Raw genomic sequence first — 20,318 nt, forward strand, 5'->3', positions numbered from 1 at the left:
TTTTTTTGTTAGGACGTTATAAGCGTTAAAAGTTGACCAGCGATTTCTCATTTTTACAACAAAATTTGCAAAACCATTTTTTTAAGGGACATCTCAGATTTGAAGTGACTTCGAGGGACCTATTTGACAGAAAATACCCAAAAGTGACACCACTCTACAAACTGCACCCCTCAAGGTACTCAAAACCACATTCAAGAAGTTTATTAACCCTTCAGGTGTTTCACAGGAATTTTTGGAATGTGGAAGGAAAGAATAAACATTTACTTTTCTTTCAGAAAAATTTTCCTTTAGACCTAATTTTTTTAAAACTTTTACAAGGGTAACAGGAGAAAATGGATCATACAATTTGTTGTGCAATTTATCCTGAGCATGTCAATACCCCATATGTGGGGGAAATCTACTGTTTAGGCACACGGCAGGGCTCGGAAGGGAAGCAGCGCTTTTGAATGTAAAATTTGCTGGCATATTTAGCGGACGCAATGTCATGTTTGGAGAGCTCCTGATGCAGATGTAGCTAAACAGTTTAGGCAACAAGTGACACCATTTTGGAAACTAGACTTCTTAGGGAACTTATCTAGATGTATGAAGAGAACCTTGAACCAACAGGTGCTTCACAGAAGTTTATAACATAGAGCCGTGAAAATGGAAGAAAATAAATAAATAAATAAAAATTTTCCCGCAAAATCTTGCTTTTTCATAAGGGTATAACAGTAGAAATTTCTCCATAAAATTTGTTGTACAATTTCTCCTGAGAGCGCAGATACCCAATATGTGGTTGAAAACTACTTTTGAGGCACAGTGCAAAGCTCAGAAGGGAAGTAGCGCCATATTACAGCACAGATTTTGCAGCACTGGTTTGAGGGCGCTAAGTCATAATGGCAGAGTCCCTGAGGTGCAATAAAAGCAGAACCCCCCATAAGTGGCCATATTTTATAAACTAAACCGCTCAATGAATTCATCTAAGGGTGCAGTGATTATTTTGACAACACGGGTGTGTCACATAATTTTATACCATTAGGCAGTGAAGAAAAAACATTTTTACCACCAAAATTGTGTTAGCCACAAATTTTACATTTTCATACTGGGAAAACTGTAAAATTATCCCACAATTTCTGCCGAATGTAGATATACCCCATATGTAGATGTACAGTACTGCGTATCCACACAGCAAGACTCGAGACGGACGGAGCGCTATTTGCCTCCTGGAGAGCAGATTTTCCTAAAATAGTTTGTGGTCTCCATATACAGAGCCCCTAAGTGCTAGAAAGCAGAATCCCCCCTCAAGTGATCACATTTTGGATAGTATACCCCTTTGGGAATTTATCTACAGATGTAGTGACGATTTTGACTCCCTGGGTGATTTACAGAAACAAGCAGCAGTGGATGTTGCTGAGTGGAAATTGCAAATTGCCATTGTAGTGACCAGTATGTTGCAGTCACTGGTACATTGTAGTGCCCAGTACATTATGCCCAGCCCATGCTTCTGGAGGCATGCACCCGTAACTTAGGCGGGCTCTCATCACTTCAGAAATGCCAAACGTGTGGGATTTAAATGTGATTTAGGCACACTGGGGCTCAGAAGGGAGAGGGGGCATTTGGATTTTGGAGCAGAGAATTTGCTGAATTTCTTTTGGGGGCGAGGAGTCATTTAGCTTTTCCAGAGTCTTTTTACTACCAGTAATGTGGAAGCCCCCTATATTTCCGTTAACAGATGACAGACCTAAGTGGGGACTTTCTTTTTTGTGGATTGAGTTGAAGCTTTTATTGGGAACTTTTTACATAACATTTATCCTGTGCTCTATGCTGAGCACTTGCATCGGGGTTCCCATCTAAATCTCTGAGTAACAGATGAAACACCCGATGGATCCATCTAATATATAAAGCTGTGTGTGTGTGTGTGTGTGTGTGTGTCCGGGATTGGCATCTGCACCGTCGCAGGTACAGCCACAAAATTTTGCACAGTCACACGTCTGGACCCCGAGAGCGTCATAGGCTATGTTGTTAGACAAAATTTTAAACCTGCGCTTTCCAATTCACCAAACAATTTTGCCCCTATCTACATAATGGGGAAAAGTGAAAGGAAAAGTGTTGGAGGCAAATTGACAGCTGTCAGATGTGAACAAGGGGGACTTAAAGGGAACCTGTCACCCCGAAAATCGCGGGTGAGCTAAGCCCACCGGCATCAGGGGCTTATCTACAAAAGTTGCAACACATGCAAAAGTTGCCTCACACAAAACTTGCACAGACTCAAAACGCACCACACATAAAACTCGCCACACGCAAAACTCGCCATGCGCAAAACTTGCTGCACACAACTTGCTACACTAACCTGTCACATGCAACTCGACACACAAAAAGTTGCTACACGCATGTCGCCACACGCAACTCAACACACACAACTTGACACATGAAACTCGCCCTAAAACACACACAAGTCTGGTATTATCCTTCAAAAATAAAAATCTGATTAATAAGCAGACAAACTACAAGAGCAACAAATGTACCATATAGGAAATACGACAGCTGTCAGTCACATGACCTGTTTATTATGTGTATGTGTGAGCTAATACATACAGCACGGTGGCGCAGTGGATAGCACAGCAGCCTTGCAGCGCTGGAGTCCTGGGTTCAAACCCCACCAAGGACAACATCTGCAAAGAGTTTGTATGTTCTCTCCGTGTTTGCGTGGGTTTCCTCCGGGTACTCCGGTTTCCTCCCACATTCTAAAGACATACTGATAGGGAACCTAGATTGTGAGCCCCATTGGGGACAGTGATGATAATGTGTGCAACCTGTAAAGCGCTGCGGAATATGTTAGCGCTATATAAAAATAAAGATTATTATTATTATATTATACTGCCAGGGAGGAGGGCTTTCTATTGGCTGGGGATTTATCAGGCTGCCAATTTAGCTTACAAATACTGTGGTAAAAATACTGACCAAATAATGTGTGAACGAGGTCTAATACATGAGATGACACACAGATATATACTATATACAGGAGGAGATGACACACAGATATATACTATATACAGGAGATGACACACAGGTATATACTATATACAGGGGAGATGACATACAGGTATATACTATATACAAGAGATGACATACAGGTATATACTATATAAAGGAGGAGATGACATACAGTTATATACTATATATAGGAGATGACATACAGGTATATACTATATACAGGAGATGACATACAGGTATATATATATATATATATATATATATATATATATATATACAGGAGGAGATGACATACAGCAGGTATATACTATATACAGGGGAGATGACATACAGGTATATACTGAAGGGAAAATGAGAGGTGTGAGGTGAAAATGAGAGGAGTGAGGGAAAATAGTGGAGTGATCGGAAAATGACAGATGTGAGGTCGAAATGACAAGGTTAGGGGGGAATGAGAGGAGTGAGGGGGAAAATAAGAGGTGTGAGGGGGAAAATGAGAGATGTGAGGGAGAAAATGAGAGATGTGAGGGGGGGGAAGTGAAAGATGTGAGGGGGGAAATGAGAGGCATGATGGGAAAATAAGAGAAGTGAGGTGCTATAACTAACCACAGATATTTACTGTGCCCAGGCAACGCCGGGCTCTTCAGCTAGTTCACTATAATGAGGCAGCAGAGTTACTCTGAACTTCATCTGGCCTCTGTTCCACAGTGTCCTTCTTTTAAGAAGTCCACAAAACAGTGGCCGACGGCACTTTTATGCAATATAAAAAGACGGACACCACCGGATCATTGGTCAGACGGCATCCACAGTGCCTCCATCCGCCAGATGTTCCATCTGAATCACGTAATTCAGAGATTTACAAGGAAATCCCGGAGTAAGCACTCAGCGCAGGATAAAAGTGCACAAAATTGGTTTTATTTAATTTTTTACGCCATTCTTCGGGCGGTATAAGTGATTAGGAGACTTTATTTTTCGAGTCGGTGTGATTACAGCGATACCAGATTTTATTTTGGTTTTTAGGTTTGGCTTCTGCCACACACTAAAAAACGCTTTTTATTGCGAAAACTAGTTTTTGTATCACCACATTTTGAGAGCTATAATTTTTCCGTATTTTAGTCCACAGAGTCATGTGAGGTCTGTTTTTTTGCAAGACGAGTTGATGTTTTTATTGGTACAATTTTTGGGTACATGACATTTTTTGATCGCTTTCTATTCCGATTTTTGGGAGACAGAATGAACAAAAACCAGCAATTCAGGAATTGCCTTTTGTTATGTTTTTTTTTCATACCGTTCTGCTTGTGGTAAAGTTAATAAGACACTTTTATTCTTCGGGTCAGAAAGATTACAGCGATACCTCATTTATACTTTTTATGTTTTGGCGCTTTTACACAAAAAATATTTATAGAAAAAAATTATTTTTGCATCGCTTTATTCTGAGGACTAACTTTTTTATTTTTCTGCTGATGGAATTGTATGATGGCTTGTTTTTTGCAGGACAAGATGCCGTTTTCAGCGGTACCATTTTTATTTACATTTATCTTTTTGATTGCGTTTTATTGCACTTTATGTTCGGTGGTATGATGATAAAGCATTATTTTTTGCCTCTTTATTTATTTTTTACAGTGTTTACTGAAGAGGTTGACTAGCGGGACAGTTTTATAGAGCTGGTCTTTACAGACGCCGCAATACCAAATATGTGTACTTTTATTGCTTAATTTTTTTCTTTATATAAATAAATGTAGTTATTGGAAAAATATTTAATTCTTTTTTTTTTCTTTATTTGGGGATTTTGCGAAAAATATTTTTAACACTTTAATTTTTTTTTTTTTTTATATTTACATCCTGGGACATCACTGTATTACATCAGATTGATGATCTGACATTCTGCAATGCATCTGCACTGCAGAACATCGAAGCAGCATCTGACAGGCAGGGATGGAGGCATGTCAGCCTCTGCTGCTCTCTGCAGGCACTGGGAAGCCACCTTCCCTGCAGGATCCAGAAGGACCCCGAGCCATCTTGGGGCTGGGGGTCTCCATGGCGACCATCAGTACAACACGATTGGATCGCATTGTCCTGATGGAAGCGTGCAGGGAACTCATTCACTGAACGATGCTCATCTATGCCGCTGTCACTACTGACAGTGGCATCAGATGGGTTAAATGCCTGCAATTGGCGCTAGCACCGATCGTGGGTGTTGCTGGGGGGTGTCAGCTCTCACACGGAGCTGAAACCCTCACACTATCACCGCGGCGCTCAGCGTGAGGCTGTGTGATCGTGCCGCCATACATGTACTGCCTTTTGTGGGAATGCAGCTCCTGTAGAGCAGTACATGTACGGCGCTTGTCAGTAAGGGCTTAAAAAGAACACACTTTTTTTTTCTTCACTTTATATTTTAGGTACGGCTGTCAAAACAACCCACGGGTGAACGAATGCTAGAGCCAGATCTCAGTACTTAAATGTCGTTGTCAGTGATTTGAGAAGCATTTAAAAGGTTAACAATGGCGGCGCCAGCAGCTGCTGTTAAAAGCAGATGCCAGCTAAGTAATATAGTCGGCATCTGCCTTGTGTGGCGTGGGATCAGCTGCTGAACGTGCACAAAACAGCGTGACACACTTTATGATGTAATAGTACATTAGGGTGCATTCAGAGATTAGGATTGTCATGTTGTGCTGCTCGATCACAACTAATTGTAGTGACATAGCAGTCACTTTAAATCCAATAATACAATCACATTCACCATCATTCGTTATGCCTTTAACAGGAAGATACTGCAATCCTAATGTAGTGAAATAACATAAATCTAATGTTTCATTTGTAAGAACAAATTCTGTTGCCATCTACATTGCAGAACTAAATTCAGGGTTCAGGTTTGATGATGGAAGAACTTTGCATTGAGTTTGATTACGCTATGTGGGTTTAACATACCAATTAATTGGTATTTGGATTACAAGAGGAGGAAGACCAGCAAGGACTCAGTCTTTAAGGTAGGACTTCAGAAAGGCACATTTTAATGGTCTCAGAAAGAAGGTAGGAAAGATCCAATGGCTGGATATTCTAAAGCACCGAAATGTCCAAGAAGGATGGAAAAATATTTAGAATTGAGAGTCCTCAGTGGTTGATACCTTTTAATGGCTAACTGAAAAGATGGTAACAAATTGCAAGCTTTCAAGACTACTCAGGTCTCTTCATCAGGCAAAGACTAAAACAAATTCTGAAGACATATTTATCCACAACACAGCACAGAAAAATTGTCAGAATTTCTATTAGTCTGTGCCTGATGGAGTCAGGAAATTACAGGCCAGTGCGCCTTACTTCGATACCAGGAAAGATCTTCGAACAAATTATTAAACAACATGTTAGTGTTTGGATAAGAATACAGATTGGGTATTGGAAGGACTTTTTGGGGGTGGTGGAGTGTTTAGCCACAAGAGTTGGTGCTTTCTCCTTCAGTGTCGGTCTTCGGCAAAAACAGGATGGACATCTGTCTGGGATGGTTTAATGAGTCCTGTATTGCGCAGGGGGTTGGACTCTAGTATTCTATGATTCTATGGTGAATTAAATTGGTCCTAGATTTGTGTCTAAAATGGGAATTTACATTGTAAGCCCACTAGAGATAAAGGATGATATGTGGAATGACAATTACCGCAGAAAAAAAGTGAGCCTACATAAAAAATGAGAATTAATAATAAATACTTGGATAGATAGCTGGCACTGAATCTTATTGTGGATTTATTTTTTTCACATCATTAAAATACTGCTCTGTATCTTAACGATATGAAATAAATCAAGATTTTTAATAAACACTGAGGAATGATATCTCTAGCTATACATTAATCTATACACAAACAAATAAAACATATGTTACAATTCATACAGTACCGATTTATTATATTTACATTGTAAATTTAGTCTGAAGGCAGGAAATCCAGCAAGGAACACATTTGAAAATAGCCATAAAGGCCAGATTATCGCAGTCTCCGATGGACAGTTGATGTTGGTTGATATTTGTTTGCTATTAACATTTGCTACAATCATTTATGAAAATTGTCATATCTGGTGCTGCCAATTTGTGCTTTATGAGGTTGTTTACTCTGATCAACTTATCTTCTGCAGCAGATGAAATTCTAAAGGTACCGTCACACATAACGATATCGTTAACGATATCGTTGCTTTTTGTGACGTAGCAACGATATCGTTAACGAAATCGTTATGTGTGACAGCGACCAACGATCAGGCCCCTGCTGGGAGATCGTTGGTTGCTGGGGAAAGTCCAGGACTTTATTTCGTCGCTGGATCTCCCGCAGACATCGCTGAATCGGCGTGTGTGACGCCGATTCATCGATGTCTTCACTGGTAACCAGGGTAAACATTGAGTTACTAAGCGCAGGGCCGCGCTTAGTAACCCGATGTTTACCCTGGTTACCAATGTAAAAGTAAAAAAAAAAGCACTACATATTTACATTCCTGTCACGTTCCTCAGCGTCAGCTTCCCTGCGTCCCCCAGTGTCAGCGTCACTGCGTCTGCTATCCGGCAAGCGCGCTTACACAGAGCAGGGAAGCGGACGCTGGGGGACGCGACAGAAATGTAAGTATGTAGTGTTTTTTTTTTTACTTTTACAACGGTAACCTGGGTAAACATCGGGTTACTAAGCGCGGCCCTGCACTTAGTAACCCGATATTTACCCTGGTTACCCGGGGGACTTCAGGATCGTTGGTCGCTGGAGAGCTGTCTGTGTGACAGCTCTCCAGCGACCAAACAGCGACGCTGCAGCGATCGGCATCGTTGTCTAGATCGCTGCAGCGTCGCTTAATGTGGCGGTACCTTTAGTCTTCCTTTCCTAAAGTGCTCAAAGTCAATTTCACATTAGCATACGATGGTTTTCATGACAGATTTTAAGGATACCTTCAAGGTTCTAGAAATTTTCCAGATACAGTGACCTTCAGGTCTTAAAGCAATGATAGACTGTTTCTCTTTACTTAGTTGACTTGGTGGAGTGTTTTTTTCTTCATGTTCTGGCTTAGAACAGTTGTGTAGCAGAGCTCAGTCCTTTATGAAACAGTGTACCAACTCAGCCTCTGTAAAACACAACCGATTGTCGCAAATGCTTTCTGAAGACCTGTGATTCCTCATATGAACTCTTAACAAAGTATACCTGTTCACTGGCAGCCATTCCAGGTGATTAACTGATGGAACTGTTTGAGATAATGCCAAAGGGGTAGAAAGAGGTCATCAGTATAAAAAGGGGTGGGGTACTTTGAGGAATCAAGATTTAACCAATTCTGGTTTGTTTGACAAGTGTTTTACTCTTGTATACAAGTTTTTCTTCATGGTTTTGATGCTTTCAGTTTAAATCTACAATGTGTACATTCCAATAAGGACAAGGAAAACCAAATTCCAAACTTTTGACTAATACTGTATACAGTCATGGTCAAAAGAGTTGGCACCATTGAAATTGTTCCAGAAAATGAAGTATGTCTCCCAAAAAGTTACTGCAATTAAACGTTTTGCTATACAGATATATTTCCTTTGTGTGTATTGGAACAACACAAAACAACAAAGAAAAAAGGCAAATTGGACATAATCTACTACATAATTGTCTAAGGGTCACTTCCATCTTTCTGTCTGTCTTTCTGTCACAGATATTCATTGGTCGCGGCCTCCGTCTGTCATGGAATCCAAGTCGCGGATTGGTTGTGGCAAAACGCCCACAACCATTGCCACGACCAATCAGCGACGCCCGCAGTCCGGCGGCAATATGGCCGCTCTTTCCTCCCCGCAGTCAGTCAGTGCCCACACCATACTCCCCTCCAGTCAGCCCTCACACAGGGTTAATGCCAGCGTTACCGGACCGTGGTGTAACACACTCCGGTTACGCAACTATTAACCCTGTGTGACCAACTTTTTACTATTGATGCTGCGTATGCAGCATCAATAGTAAAACGACCTAATGTTAAAAAGAATAATAATAAAATAAAAAACGTTATTCTCACCCTCCGCCGTCGCGTCCTGTCCATCGGCAGTGCAAGCGGCAGGTTCCGCTTCCAAAGATGCTATGGGAGAAGGACCTTCCATGACGTCACGGACATGTGACCGCGACGTCATCACAGGTCCTGCGCTCATACCAATCCTGGGACTGGAAGCTGCCGCGTGCACCGCACACAAGCGCCGGAACTACAACGGGCTCTTCGGATGGTGAGTATATGTTTCTTTATTATTTTTTAACCTGTTACATACGTGGCTGGGCAATATACTACGTAGCTGGGCAATATACTACGTGTCTGTGCTGTATACTACGCCACTGGGCAATATACTACGTGGCTGGGCAATATACTACGTCGCTGTGCAATATACTACGTGGCTCTGTGCTGTATACTACGTGACTGGGCAATATACTACGTGACTGGGCAATATACTACGTGACTGGGCAATATACTACGTGACTGGGCAATATACTACGTGGCTGGGCAATATGGTACGTGGCTGGGCAATATAGTATGTGGCTGGCCAATATAGTACGTGGCTGGGCAATATAGTACGTGGCTGGGCAATATACTACGTGGCTGGGCAATATACTACGTGACTGGGCAATATACTACGTGGACATGCATATTCTAGAATACCCGATGCGTTAGAATCGGGCCACCATCTAGTTTCACAATAAACCACAAAAATGGGCAGGATAAAATTGTTGGCATCCTCAACTTAATATTTGGTGACACACCCTTTGAAATAAATAACTACAATCAATTGCTTCCTATAACAATCAATAAGCTTCTTACACCTCTCAACTGGAATTTTGGACCACTCTTGTTTTGCAAACTGCTCCAGATCTCTCATATTTGAAGGGTGCCTTCTCCTAACAGGAATTTTAAGATCTCACCACAGGTGTTCAATGGGATTTACATCCGGACTCATTGCTGACCGCTACAGAACTCTCCAGCGCTTTGTTTCCATCAATTTCTGAACGCTTCTTGAAGTAGGTTTGGGGATATTATCCTGCTGGAAGACCCATGACCTGTAACACAAATCCAGCTTCCTGACACTAGGCACTACATTGCGACTCAAAATCCTTTGGTAATCTTCAGATTTCATAATGCCTTGCACACAGTGACGGCACCCAATGTCACAGGAAGCAAAACAACTTTGAGCCTCTACCATATTTGACTAAGTACTCTGTTCCTTTCTTTGTAGGCCTCATTCCATTTTTGGTAAATAGTAGAATGATGTGCTTCACTAAAAAGCTCTATCTTGGTCTCATCTGTCCACAAGATGCTTTCCCAGAAGGATATCGGCTTACTCAGGAACATTTTGTCAAACTATAGTCTAGCTTTTTTATATCTCTGGGTAAGCAGTGGGTCCTCCTGGGTCTCCTGCCATAGCGTTATATTTCATTCACATGTCGATGGATAGTTTGCACTGAGCTGATGCACCCTGAGCATGCAGGACAACTTAAATTTCTTTGGAACTTGTTTGTGGCTGCTTATCCACCATCCAGACTATTCTACATTGCAACGTTTCATCAATTTTTCTCTGCCGTTCACGTCCAGGGTGATTAAAGGTACCGTCACACTAGACGATATCGCTAGCGATCCGTGACGTTGCAGCATCCTCGCTAGCGATATCATCCAGTGTGACAGGCAGCAGCGATCAGGCCCCTGCTGTGCTGGTCGGGGAAGAAAGTCCAGAACTTTATTTCGTCGCTGGACTCCCCGCAGACATCGCTGAATCGGCGTGTGTGACACCGATTCAGCGATGTCTTCACTGGTAACCAGGGTAAACATCGGGTAACTAAGCGCAGGGCCACGCTTAGTAACCCGATGTTTACCCTGGTTACCATCCTAAAAGTAAAAAAAACAAACACTACATACTTACCTACAGCCGTCTGTCCTCCAGCGCTGTGCTCTGCTCTCCTCCTGCACTGGGTGTGAGCGTCGGTCAGCCGGAAAGCAGAGCGGTGACGTCACCGCTCTGCTTTCCGGCTGCTGTGCTCACACAGACAGTACAGGAGGAGTGCAGAGCACAGCGCTGGAGGACAGACGGCTGTAGGTAAGTATGTAGTGTTTGTTTTTTTTACTTTTAGGATGGTAACCAGGGTAAACATCGGGTTACTAAGCGCGGCCCTGCGCTTAGTTACCCGATGTTTACCCTGGTTACCGGCATCATTGGTCGCTGGAGAGCGGTCTGTGTGACAGCTCTCCAGCGACCAAACAGCGACGCTGCAGCGATCCGGATCGTTGTCGGTATCGCTGCAGCGTCGCTAAGTGTGACGGTACCTTAACTCCAATGCCATGGGTGATTAACTTCTTGTTTGCGCATCGTGGACAAAGGAACATCAAGATCTCTGGAGATTGAGTGGTAACCTTGAGATTCTTGATATTTTTCAACAATTTTGGTTCTTAAGTCCTCAGTCAGTTCTCTTCTCTTTCTGTTCTCCATGCTTGGTGTGGCACACAGTCACACAAAGCAAAGATTGAGACTTCTCCACTTTTTATCTGGTTTCAGATATGATTTTCATATTGCCCACAACAGTACTTGCCACAGGCGAGTTTGATCGAGCACCACATGCTTGAAACAAAGTGGTTAACCCAAAGTTTTGCAAAGGTGCCAACAATTTTTTCCGGCCCATTTTGGAGGGTTGTGTGTGAAATTCTGTCTAATTTGCCTTTTTTTCTCGATTTTTTTTTTGTGTGTGTTGTTCCAATACACACAAAAGAAATAAACGTGTATAACAAAACGTGTAATTGCAATAATTTTTGGGAAGTACAGTAATTAAATTTTCTGAAACAATTTCAAGGGTGACAACACTTTTGGCCATGACAGTATATACACACTAAATCTATAATATTCTTAGGTAAAGTCTTTATTGTACAAATGGGGGACCTTTACTTTAACAATAGGAGGAAAAGATCCATTACCAATGTTGTCACCTTATACACAACTACAAGACAGAAAATGTTTTGTGGTTTCATGAAAGAAGCCACTCACCAGATTCATGATGAAATATAGCTCAATAGACAAGTACACAATGAAAAAGACGCACGACCACCGATTGCGTGAATATGCCGGCATCATAACATCAGGGAAACTACAATGCAGAAGGAAATGGTTATCAAACAGCAGCTAGAATCTTCTACTGATTACCAGATAGAAGCTTAACAAAAAAAATCACTTACTTAGCAGTTGTCAAAAGAACAAACAGACTGACCAGACTATTCTCCAGAGTGTTGAAATACTGCCAAAAACAGAATTAAAAAAATATGTGAATATCCAATTCCGTTCAAATCAATGCATCTATATGGGAATCAATATGACTTACCGGATCAGATGGATTAGGAGAAAATAAGTAGAATCCTAGCAGGAGAAAAATCAAAGAAACCATTTACGGTACTAATGATATAGATAAGGCATAATAATGAAGGTCTGGGAGTGCTAGTAAATTTTCTGTGCTGATTGAAAGTTTGGAAACTAATCACAATTTCCCAAATTTCGGAATATATCTGACCAAAACTACATCGGATTTTCAGACAAGTTCTGAAATCAGATAAACAGAACCAAATCAAAATAATGAGTGCAAAATATTAGATTTAGAATTAGACCACATCATTTCTTTAGGATTAAACTCAGAACTTTGACTTGGCCATTCCAAAACTTTAACTTTAATCTTCTTTAATCCCTTAACATCTGCCATACATGTACGGTGCGCATAATTAGCGGGTGTATGCCGGGGGCTTACCCCATACCCGGCAAGGAATGTCTGTGTGTTACAGCTAGGACCTGCGTCTATCAGCTGTGGGTGATGCGGAGCCCCGCTTGTGACTATCTGTTAAATGCCCTTGTCAATCTTTAATAGTAGCATTACTAGAGCGCCAGAATGGGGGACAGTCATCCTATATGTCCATTGTCATGCCCATAATGCAAGGAGGAATGGGCCAACATACCAAGAAATCTGCATGGAGGAATGGCCCAACATACCACTAACAGTGTGTGCCAACCTTGTGAAGACTTACAGAAAATGTTTGACCTCTGTCATTGCTGACAAAGGATATATTACAAAGTATTGAGATGAAATTTTGTTTGACCAAATACTTATTTTCCACCATAATTTGCAAAATAAATCTTGCCAAATCAGAGAAGGCAGTTTTCTGTATTTGTTTTCTCATTTTGAATCTCATAGTTGTGGTCTACCTATGATGTCAATTACAGGCGTCTCTGTGGGAGAACTTGCAAAATTGGTGGCTGACGAAATACTTTTTCCCCCACTGTATCACATATGGGCTTTTATTCCTTTACTAAAACGTCTCTACAACTAGCTCTGGACTCTGTCTCCCCACAGTGGTGACAGTTGGTAATTCTCCGCTTTATAAAAATATGGACGCATCATCCATTCACAGATATACTTTATGAATTCTTCCTCCCTTTCTTCCTTCCTTCAGGACTATTTCTCCTTGGCAAGACCCTATGAATTCCACAAACTAGATGTGATCACACTTTTTTTGGCTTACTTTTGACACCTCATTTCTTTGAAGTATAGAATAGATAGATAGATAGATAGATAGATAGATAGATAGATAGATAGATAGATAGATAGATAGATAGATAGATAGATATGGGATAGATAGATAGATAGATAGATAGATAGATAGATAGATAGATAGATAGATAGATATGGGATAGATAGATAGATATGGGATAGATAGATAGATAGATAGATAGATAGATAGATAGATAGATAGATAGATAGATATCCTTGACAGAGGCAATGCTGCCGAAATGTTGGATTTGTACTGTGTGTTGTCTCCTGAATAGTCAGCAGTGAATACAACTGCAATTCTTGTTTCAACATAACTCTATTGACTTATTAGAGAGCCGAAGGTTAATTACTGCTCCATATTCCTTCAGTGCACCATCCCTCCATCATAGGAGTGCATCACTTTTGACTTATATTAGCCATTTATGTTCTGTTATCAACTTCGACAGCCTTGTCTGTGAACTGCACTCAGCAAACTATTACCTTTGAATTGATGAGCTGATTAACTTTTTTTTTCTATTATATATGTGTGGCAATGCGAATATACCATAATTTCTATGACATGTGTTATGCCAATAGAAAAGCACTATATAACATGGAAAATATCTGTTCATGATTACCTAACAAGATTTTCTATATCAGGCCACGTTCACACTAGCAGTATCTGGTCAGTATTTTACCTCAGTATTTGTAAGCCACAACCAGGAGAGGAATGATCAGAGGAAAAGTATAATAGAAACATATGCATCACTTCTGGTTTTGTCTTACAAATACTGAGGGGTAAAATACTGACCAAATGCTGAACATGTGAACTTGGCCCAAGTGTTTCAATGGTTCACATTTCTTTTAGAGTGCTTGTCATTAGGCTTGAGCGAAACGGATTGGACAAATTCAAAAGTCGACGAGTTTTGGCAAAGTCGGGTTTCATGAAACCCGACCCTAGTGTGGGATCGGCCATGCGGTCGGCGATCTTCGCGCCAAAGTCGCGTTTCGTATGATGCGTTTGGCGCCATTTTTTCAGCCAATGAAGGAGCGTGGGCAGAGTGATGGAGAGAGAGAGGGGGAGAGAGAGACAGAGAGAGGGGGGGGGGATAGACAGAGAGAGAGAAAGGGGGGGGGGAGAGAGAGAGGGGGGGAGAGAGAGAGGGAGGGAGAGAGAGAGAGGGAGAGGGAGAGGGAGAGGGAGAGGGAGAGAGAGAGAGAGATTTCGTGTTTCGGTCGATCCCCGACTTTTCACCATAATCGGCCGATTTCACTCGACTTAACTTTTGAGATAGTCGGGTTTCGCGAAACCCGACTCGACCCTAAAAAAGTAAAAGTCGCTCAACCCTACTTGTCATATCTATAGCTAGCTTTCAGAGCCATGACTAATCCCTTAAAGTTGTATTCTCTAGTCTGAAAGTTATTCCTTATCCATAGGATAGGAGATAATTTTCCAATCGCTAGGGGTGGTGCCGCCTGCTGAGGTCCCCACTGATCATTTGGACTTCAATCTGATTCATTCTGATGGGAGAGCAAAAGATCAGCGGAGTGCAGCACTTGGCAATCTCCAGCACTCCCATTAAAATCAAGTTCACATAGGGCTCTTGAGAGCAATGGTTTGAGGGATCAATGGGGGTCCCCAACAATTGGGAAGTTATTCCCTATCATATAGGTAACTTTCAAACTTGAGAATGCCCTTTTATTACGAATTAATAGTGAGCATATACATTTTCATTGGAAGAACATACCCAGGATGGCAAAAATAACCATGAAGAATAAGAGGAGGAGCAGGATATCTATAAAAGGAGGCAGAGACTGGAAAATCTGACGCAGGTTCCTGTAGAGTAAAAGAACATTCTTAATTCTCAATTTTTACTGATTAAAGAGAACACTCAGTAATAAAGGATTCCCCATCACTTTATTATTGGCAGGGGTCCTACCTTTAAGGTCCACCACCCATCCTGGGAATGACAGACACCTTGCCTGTGTAGCACTGCATCTCCTTCACTGTGACACCTGGCTGCGCAGGGAACGGCAGCACTGCCCCATTCACTTCATTGCCAATATGAAGGGAAATATTACAAAGAGATGCAGCAGTACCCAGACTACCCGTCATTCTCAGAAGTGGTGCAGATGACAGAGATCAGATCTCCAGGGATCATAAAGTGATACTTTCTACACAGCAGGGTGCACTACAGAGAAAGGAAAAATTAGAAAAGAATGTAGCACTATAGGAGCTGTAACCCTTTATTCTCAGGACTGGTTTCAAAAGGTCAGATCGCCGCCGATCACGGAGCGATGCCATCCAGCATAAGGTGAACCTCTGAATAAGCATCAGGAACCACAGATTGTCAGCTCTTTTGTCTCATTGTTCTTCAGGTTTGACTTCATCAAATGTCATTCTGTAGGTTTCCTCCTTTACCTGATTTTATAGCGCGTTGGATTATTTTGGTGCTGCATAAAGTTTGGGGTTATCATTAGCAAATATTCACATAATATAAAGAGGATTTCTCAGCATAGTAAATTACGGTATCCCACCAGGGATCGCAAAGACAGGGATGTGCGGAGCCCCTCTTAAATGAAACAGAGGATGAGCAGAAGCATCACCACTCCATTCAATGATTGTGTGGGACTGCTGGGATAGCTGTGCCATGTACTTGGCTATCTCTGGCAGTCCTATGGATATTGAATAGAGATGTGTAATATGTTCACCCTCCTTTCCATCAAAAGGGTCTTTCCAGAGCTCTGTTCTCAGAACGAGTGGGTGGTCCAAGTGATCAGTAACTTATCACTTACCCTAAGAATAGGCGATACCTTTTATCCCAGGAAATCCCTTTTCGGCTATGTGCACGCGATGCGTTTTTTATGCGTTTTTGTGGATTTTTTTCCGCGCGTAAATGGGTCAAAAACACAATGGAATCCTTATGCAAGCTTATTTAATGACAATCCTGAAGTGTTGTGCACATGATCAGTACATTTCCGTGAGTATTTGCAGTGCGTTTTTTCTGCAGCAATTCTTTTTGCGCTTGTGCAGGGTTTCTGCACCCATTGACTTCAATTGAGGCAGTCAAATCCGCAGCAAAAACGCAGGTATAAAAATGTTTGCAGATTTGCTGAGTTTTTTATACCATTGACAGCAGGCGCCGCTGATGGGAGTAGTAGTTTCATCTGCCGGTGCCTGTGCTCACAGTTATAAAAAAAAAAAAAAAAAAAAAGTAAAATTACTATATTTACATAAAAATAATAAAAAAATTATATTCACCTTAACACCCAATCCCCTCGTCTTCTAGAAATAATGTAAAATGATAAACCAACAAATACTCACCTTTCCGCCATAGTCCAGGTGTGACCGTACTACCCGGCCGCCGGCGATACACTGACAGGAGGTAATCGCTCCCGTAGTGTATCACTGAGCAGTTCATCAGCTCCGATGCTTACGGCACTGCTGCGTGAGAACTTTCCCACGCAGTAGGGGAGCCGTAAGTGAGATCACTGAAGCTGATCAGCTGATGAACTCCGGTGAACTCTCTCACGGCAGCTCAGTGATACACTGCGGGAGCGGTTACCTCCTGTCAGTGTACTGCCGGCTGTCTTTAAAAGTCACATCACTCAATGTGCACACATAGCCTTACAATGAGCTGTTCTGGACATTAAAAAGAAGCCATCCATAGGATAGGTGATAATTCATTGAGGGTCTCAGTGCAGGTACCCCCAATGAATGACAGAACAGGTCAGTTTTATTCCGGTTTAATATAGCACGGCAGTGTTCATGTTAGCCTACGGATCCAATCATTATCTATGAGGATGAACAGCCAAGTGCAATGCTATAGGGAATGAATGAATGAATGAATGAATGAATGAATGGATGGAGCGATGATTGAGTATGCGCTCCTTTCTAACTGGGATAAAAGTACCCTGTTCTGCTAATCGCTTGTGGTAAGAGCAGCTGGACCCCAGGCAAATCAGTAGGGAATAACTTACTTTAATAGAAAAAACCCTTTACGTTGAGCTATCCTGGGTATTCGCACAAGCTAAAGCATATCATTAACAGCTTGTTAATCGTTTCCATGTGGCAAAACAGGATTTCGATTTTCTACATAGCACAGCATAAAGTGTAACTGAAATTTGGGAACAAAATGCAGACTATGGTACAATACAAAAGTGATAGATTCCTTTATACCCATTTTTAAAGGGAACCTGTCAGCAAGATTGTGCACAGTAACCTACAGACAGTATCAGGTCAGTGCCGTTATACTGAATAAAATGATACCTTGGTTGATGAAACCCGTCTTGTGGTTGTTTCTTAAACTTTATTTTCATTTTTGAGTTAATGATATGCTCGTGCTCCGGGGCGGCCTGTGGGGGGGAGGCTTCATGAGGTGCTCTGATTAGATATTCATAATGAAGACTGCTGACAGGTCACTGATTCCTCACTGACCTGCCCCCTAGTTTGCATAATGAATATCCGCTTTTGCAGGCAGGTGGCAGCCGTGGCACCTGCGCTGCAGCATAATCGCATGTTTACAGTGCATTGAATCCCTTTTGCTTATTTAATTGAGGAAGGGGAGAAAAAAACAGGGATTTTTGTGTGCTCACCGTAAAATCCTTTTCTCCGAGCCACTCATTGGGGGACACAGAACCATGTTCAAGCTGTGTCCCCCAATGAGGCGAATGAGAAAAAAGTCAATTTGAAAAGGACACTTGCGCAGTAGCAGCTATCAGTGTGTATAGAGATCCAATAACTGCTACTGCGCAGGCGCAGCAGCTGCTATTTTCAAAATGACTTTTTTTTTTAACTCGCTCAATTAATCATCCGGCGATTGTGTTCAATGGTTAAAAAAAAAAAAAAAAACACATTTACATATTCACATACAACATTCATACTCACCAAACACCTAATTCCCCGACACCCTCAATCTCCTGCAATAAAAATAAAATAAACCACTATATATTTACCTTTCCGCCGAAGTCCATTTAATATCGAGTGTCCCACGGCGATCTCAAGTGTAGAACAGTCATAATGCGAGATGTGACTGTTCTACACGTCTCCAGCGATACACTGACAGGAGCTAATCGCCCCTGTAGTGTATCACTGGGCCGCCGTGAGAGAGTTCATGCTGTCACTTGCGGCACCACTGTGTGAGAAAATTCCCACACAGCAGTGACGTAAAGTGAAAGCACAAACTCTGGTGAACCCTCAGTGATGCACTGCAGGAAGATTATCTCCTGTCAATGTATCACCGCAGGCCCTATAAAACGGTCAGATCTCCTGATGTGACTGTTCTACACGGGAGATCGTCGTGGGACACTCGTTATTAAAAACGATTACGGCGGACAGGGAGTATTTTTGTTTTTTTTATTTTTATTTTATTTTTGTTGCAGAAGACCGAGGGAGTCGGGGATTAGGCGATGCAGTAAGTATGGTTAATTACATAATATATCTTTATTTAGCTTACAAAAACGCATACAAGTCCGCCCAAAAAAAAGAAATAAATAAACGCGTGGATTTTCAACTGGGTTTTCTGCCAAGAGAGGAAGAATCCGTACAGATTTTTACAAGAGCAAATCTGCAACGTGGGCATACCCTAACTCAAAACTGAAAATAAAGATTAAGAAACAACAACAAGATTGATGTAATCAACCAAGGTATCACTGTAATCAGTATAACGGTGACGACCTGACAGTGTCTGTAGTTTAATGAGCACAATGCTGCTGGCAGGTTCCCTTTAAAGGCAATTTTCACCATCTGAAACAATTGATTTTATTGCATATTGCAGCTGACACCTGAGACACACCTGAGACTATGTTAACAGATAGCATACAAAACCCTATACATGGGATCCTGCCGTCACTTTCTTCCTTCTCTCCCTAGTTTATGTTAAGAATAGTTTAGTTAGCAGTAGGAGATATCTATTTAGTTACCATACATACCCGAATATAAGCCGAGATTTTCAGCCCATTTTTTTAGGCTGAACGTGCCCCTCTCGGCTTATAATTATTATTATTATTTATTATTATAGCGACATTTATTCCATGGCGCTTTACATGTGAGGAGGGGTATACATAATAAAAACAAGTACAATAATCTTAAACAATACAAGTCACAACTGGTACAGGAGGAGAGAGGACCCTGCCCGCGAGGGCTCACAATCTACAAGGCTTATACTCGAGTCATTGTCCCAGGGGGTCGGCGGGGGAGCGGCAGCTGTCCATCATACTCACCAGCTCCCGACGCGCCTCTGCATGTCCCTGCTTCTCCGGCGCCCGCAGCTCTTCCTGTCTTCAGCGGTACAGCTCATGAAAGTAATGAATATGGACGTGACTCCACTCCCATAGGGGTGGAGCCACATATTCATTACTTTAATGAGCGGTACCAGTGACAGCTGAACACAGGAACAAGCTGCCGGCGCCATCGCATTGGAGAAGCAGGGACTGCGCTGGGAGGGTGAGTATAATGGGGGAGGTGGGCCTTGCGATATTCACCTGTCCCCGTTCCACCGCCGAGCGCCTCTCCGTCTTCCGCATCCTCTGGCTGTGATGTTCAGGTCAGAGGGCGCGATGATGTGTTTAATGTGCACGCCGCCCTCTGCCTGAACAGTCACTGCAGAGAGACGGAAGACAGGGCGGTGGAACGGGGACAGGTGAATATCGCAAGTGCCTGTTCCAGCCTGCTTAGGACAAGAGGAGAGTATGCCATTTTTTTTTTTTTTTATCGCAGAAGCATATGGGACAAATGTTTCTATGGAACATCTTATGGGGCCATAATCAACCATAATGCAGCATTCTATTGGGCACATTTTCTATGGAGCGTCTTATGGGGCCATAATCAACCTT

At 42.1% G+C, this 20,318-nt stretch overlaps 1 protein-coding gene across 2 annotated transcripts in view; it reads right to left on the bottom strand.

Annotated features, from left to right (window-relative positions):
- Positions 1–20,318, bottom strand: part of TPCN1 (two pore segment channel 1) — a 141,450-nt gene that overhangs the window by 74,408 nt on the left and 46,724 nt on the right. For both annotated transcript variants that reach the window (XM_069759860.1, XM_069759855.1), the window contains 4 exons: positions 15,233–15,321; positions 12,291–12,325; positions 12,148–12,206; positions 11,960–12,059 (listed from right to left, as the gene is read on the bottom strand). In XM_069759860.1, coding sequence (XP_069615961.1) covers positions 11,960–12,059; positions 12,148–12,206; positions 12,291–12,325; positions 15,233–15,321 — 283 coding nt within the window. The remainder of the gene's footprint in view (positions 1–11,959; positions 12,060–12,147; positions 12,207–12,290; positions 12,326–15,232; positions 15,322–20,318) is intronic.

Source organism: Ranitomeya imitator, chromosome 1 (genome assembly GCF_032444005.1).
Source record: "Ranitomeya imitator isolate aRanImi1 chromosome 1, aRanImi1.pri, whole genome shotgun sequence".
Lineage (NCBI taxonomy): Eukaryota > Metazoa > Chordata > Amphibia > Anura > Dendrobatidae > Ranitomeya > Ranitomeya imitator.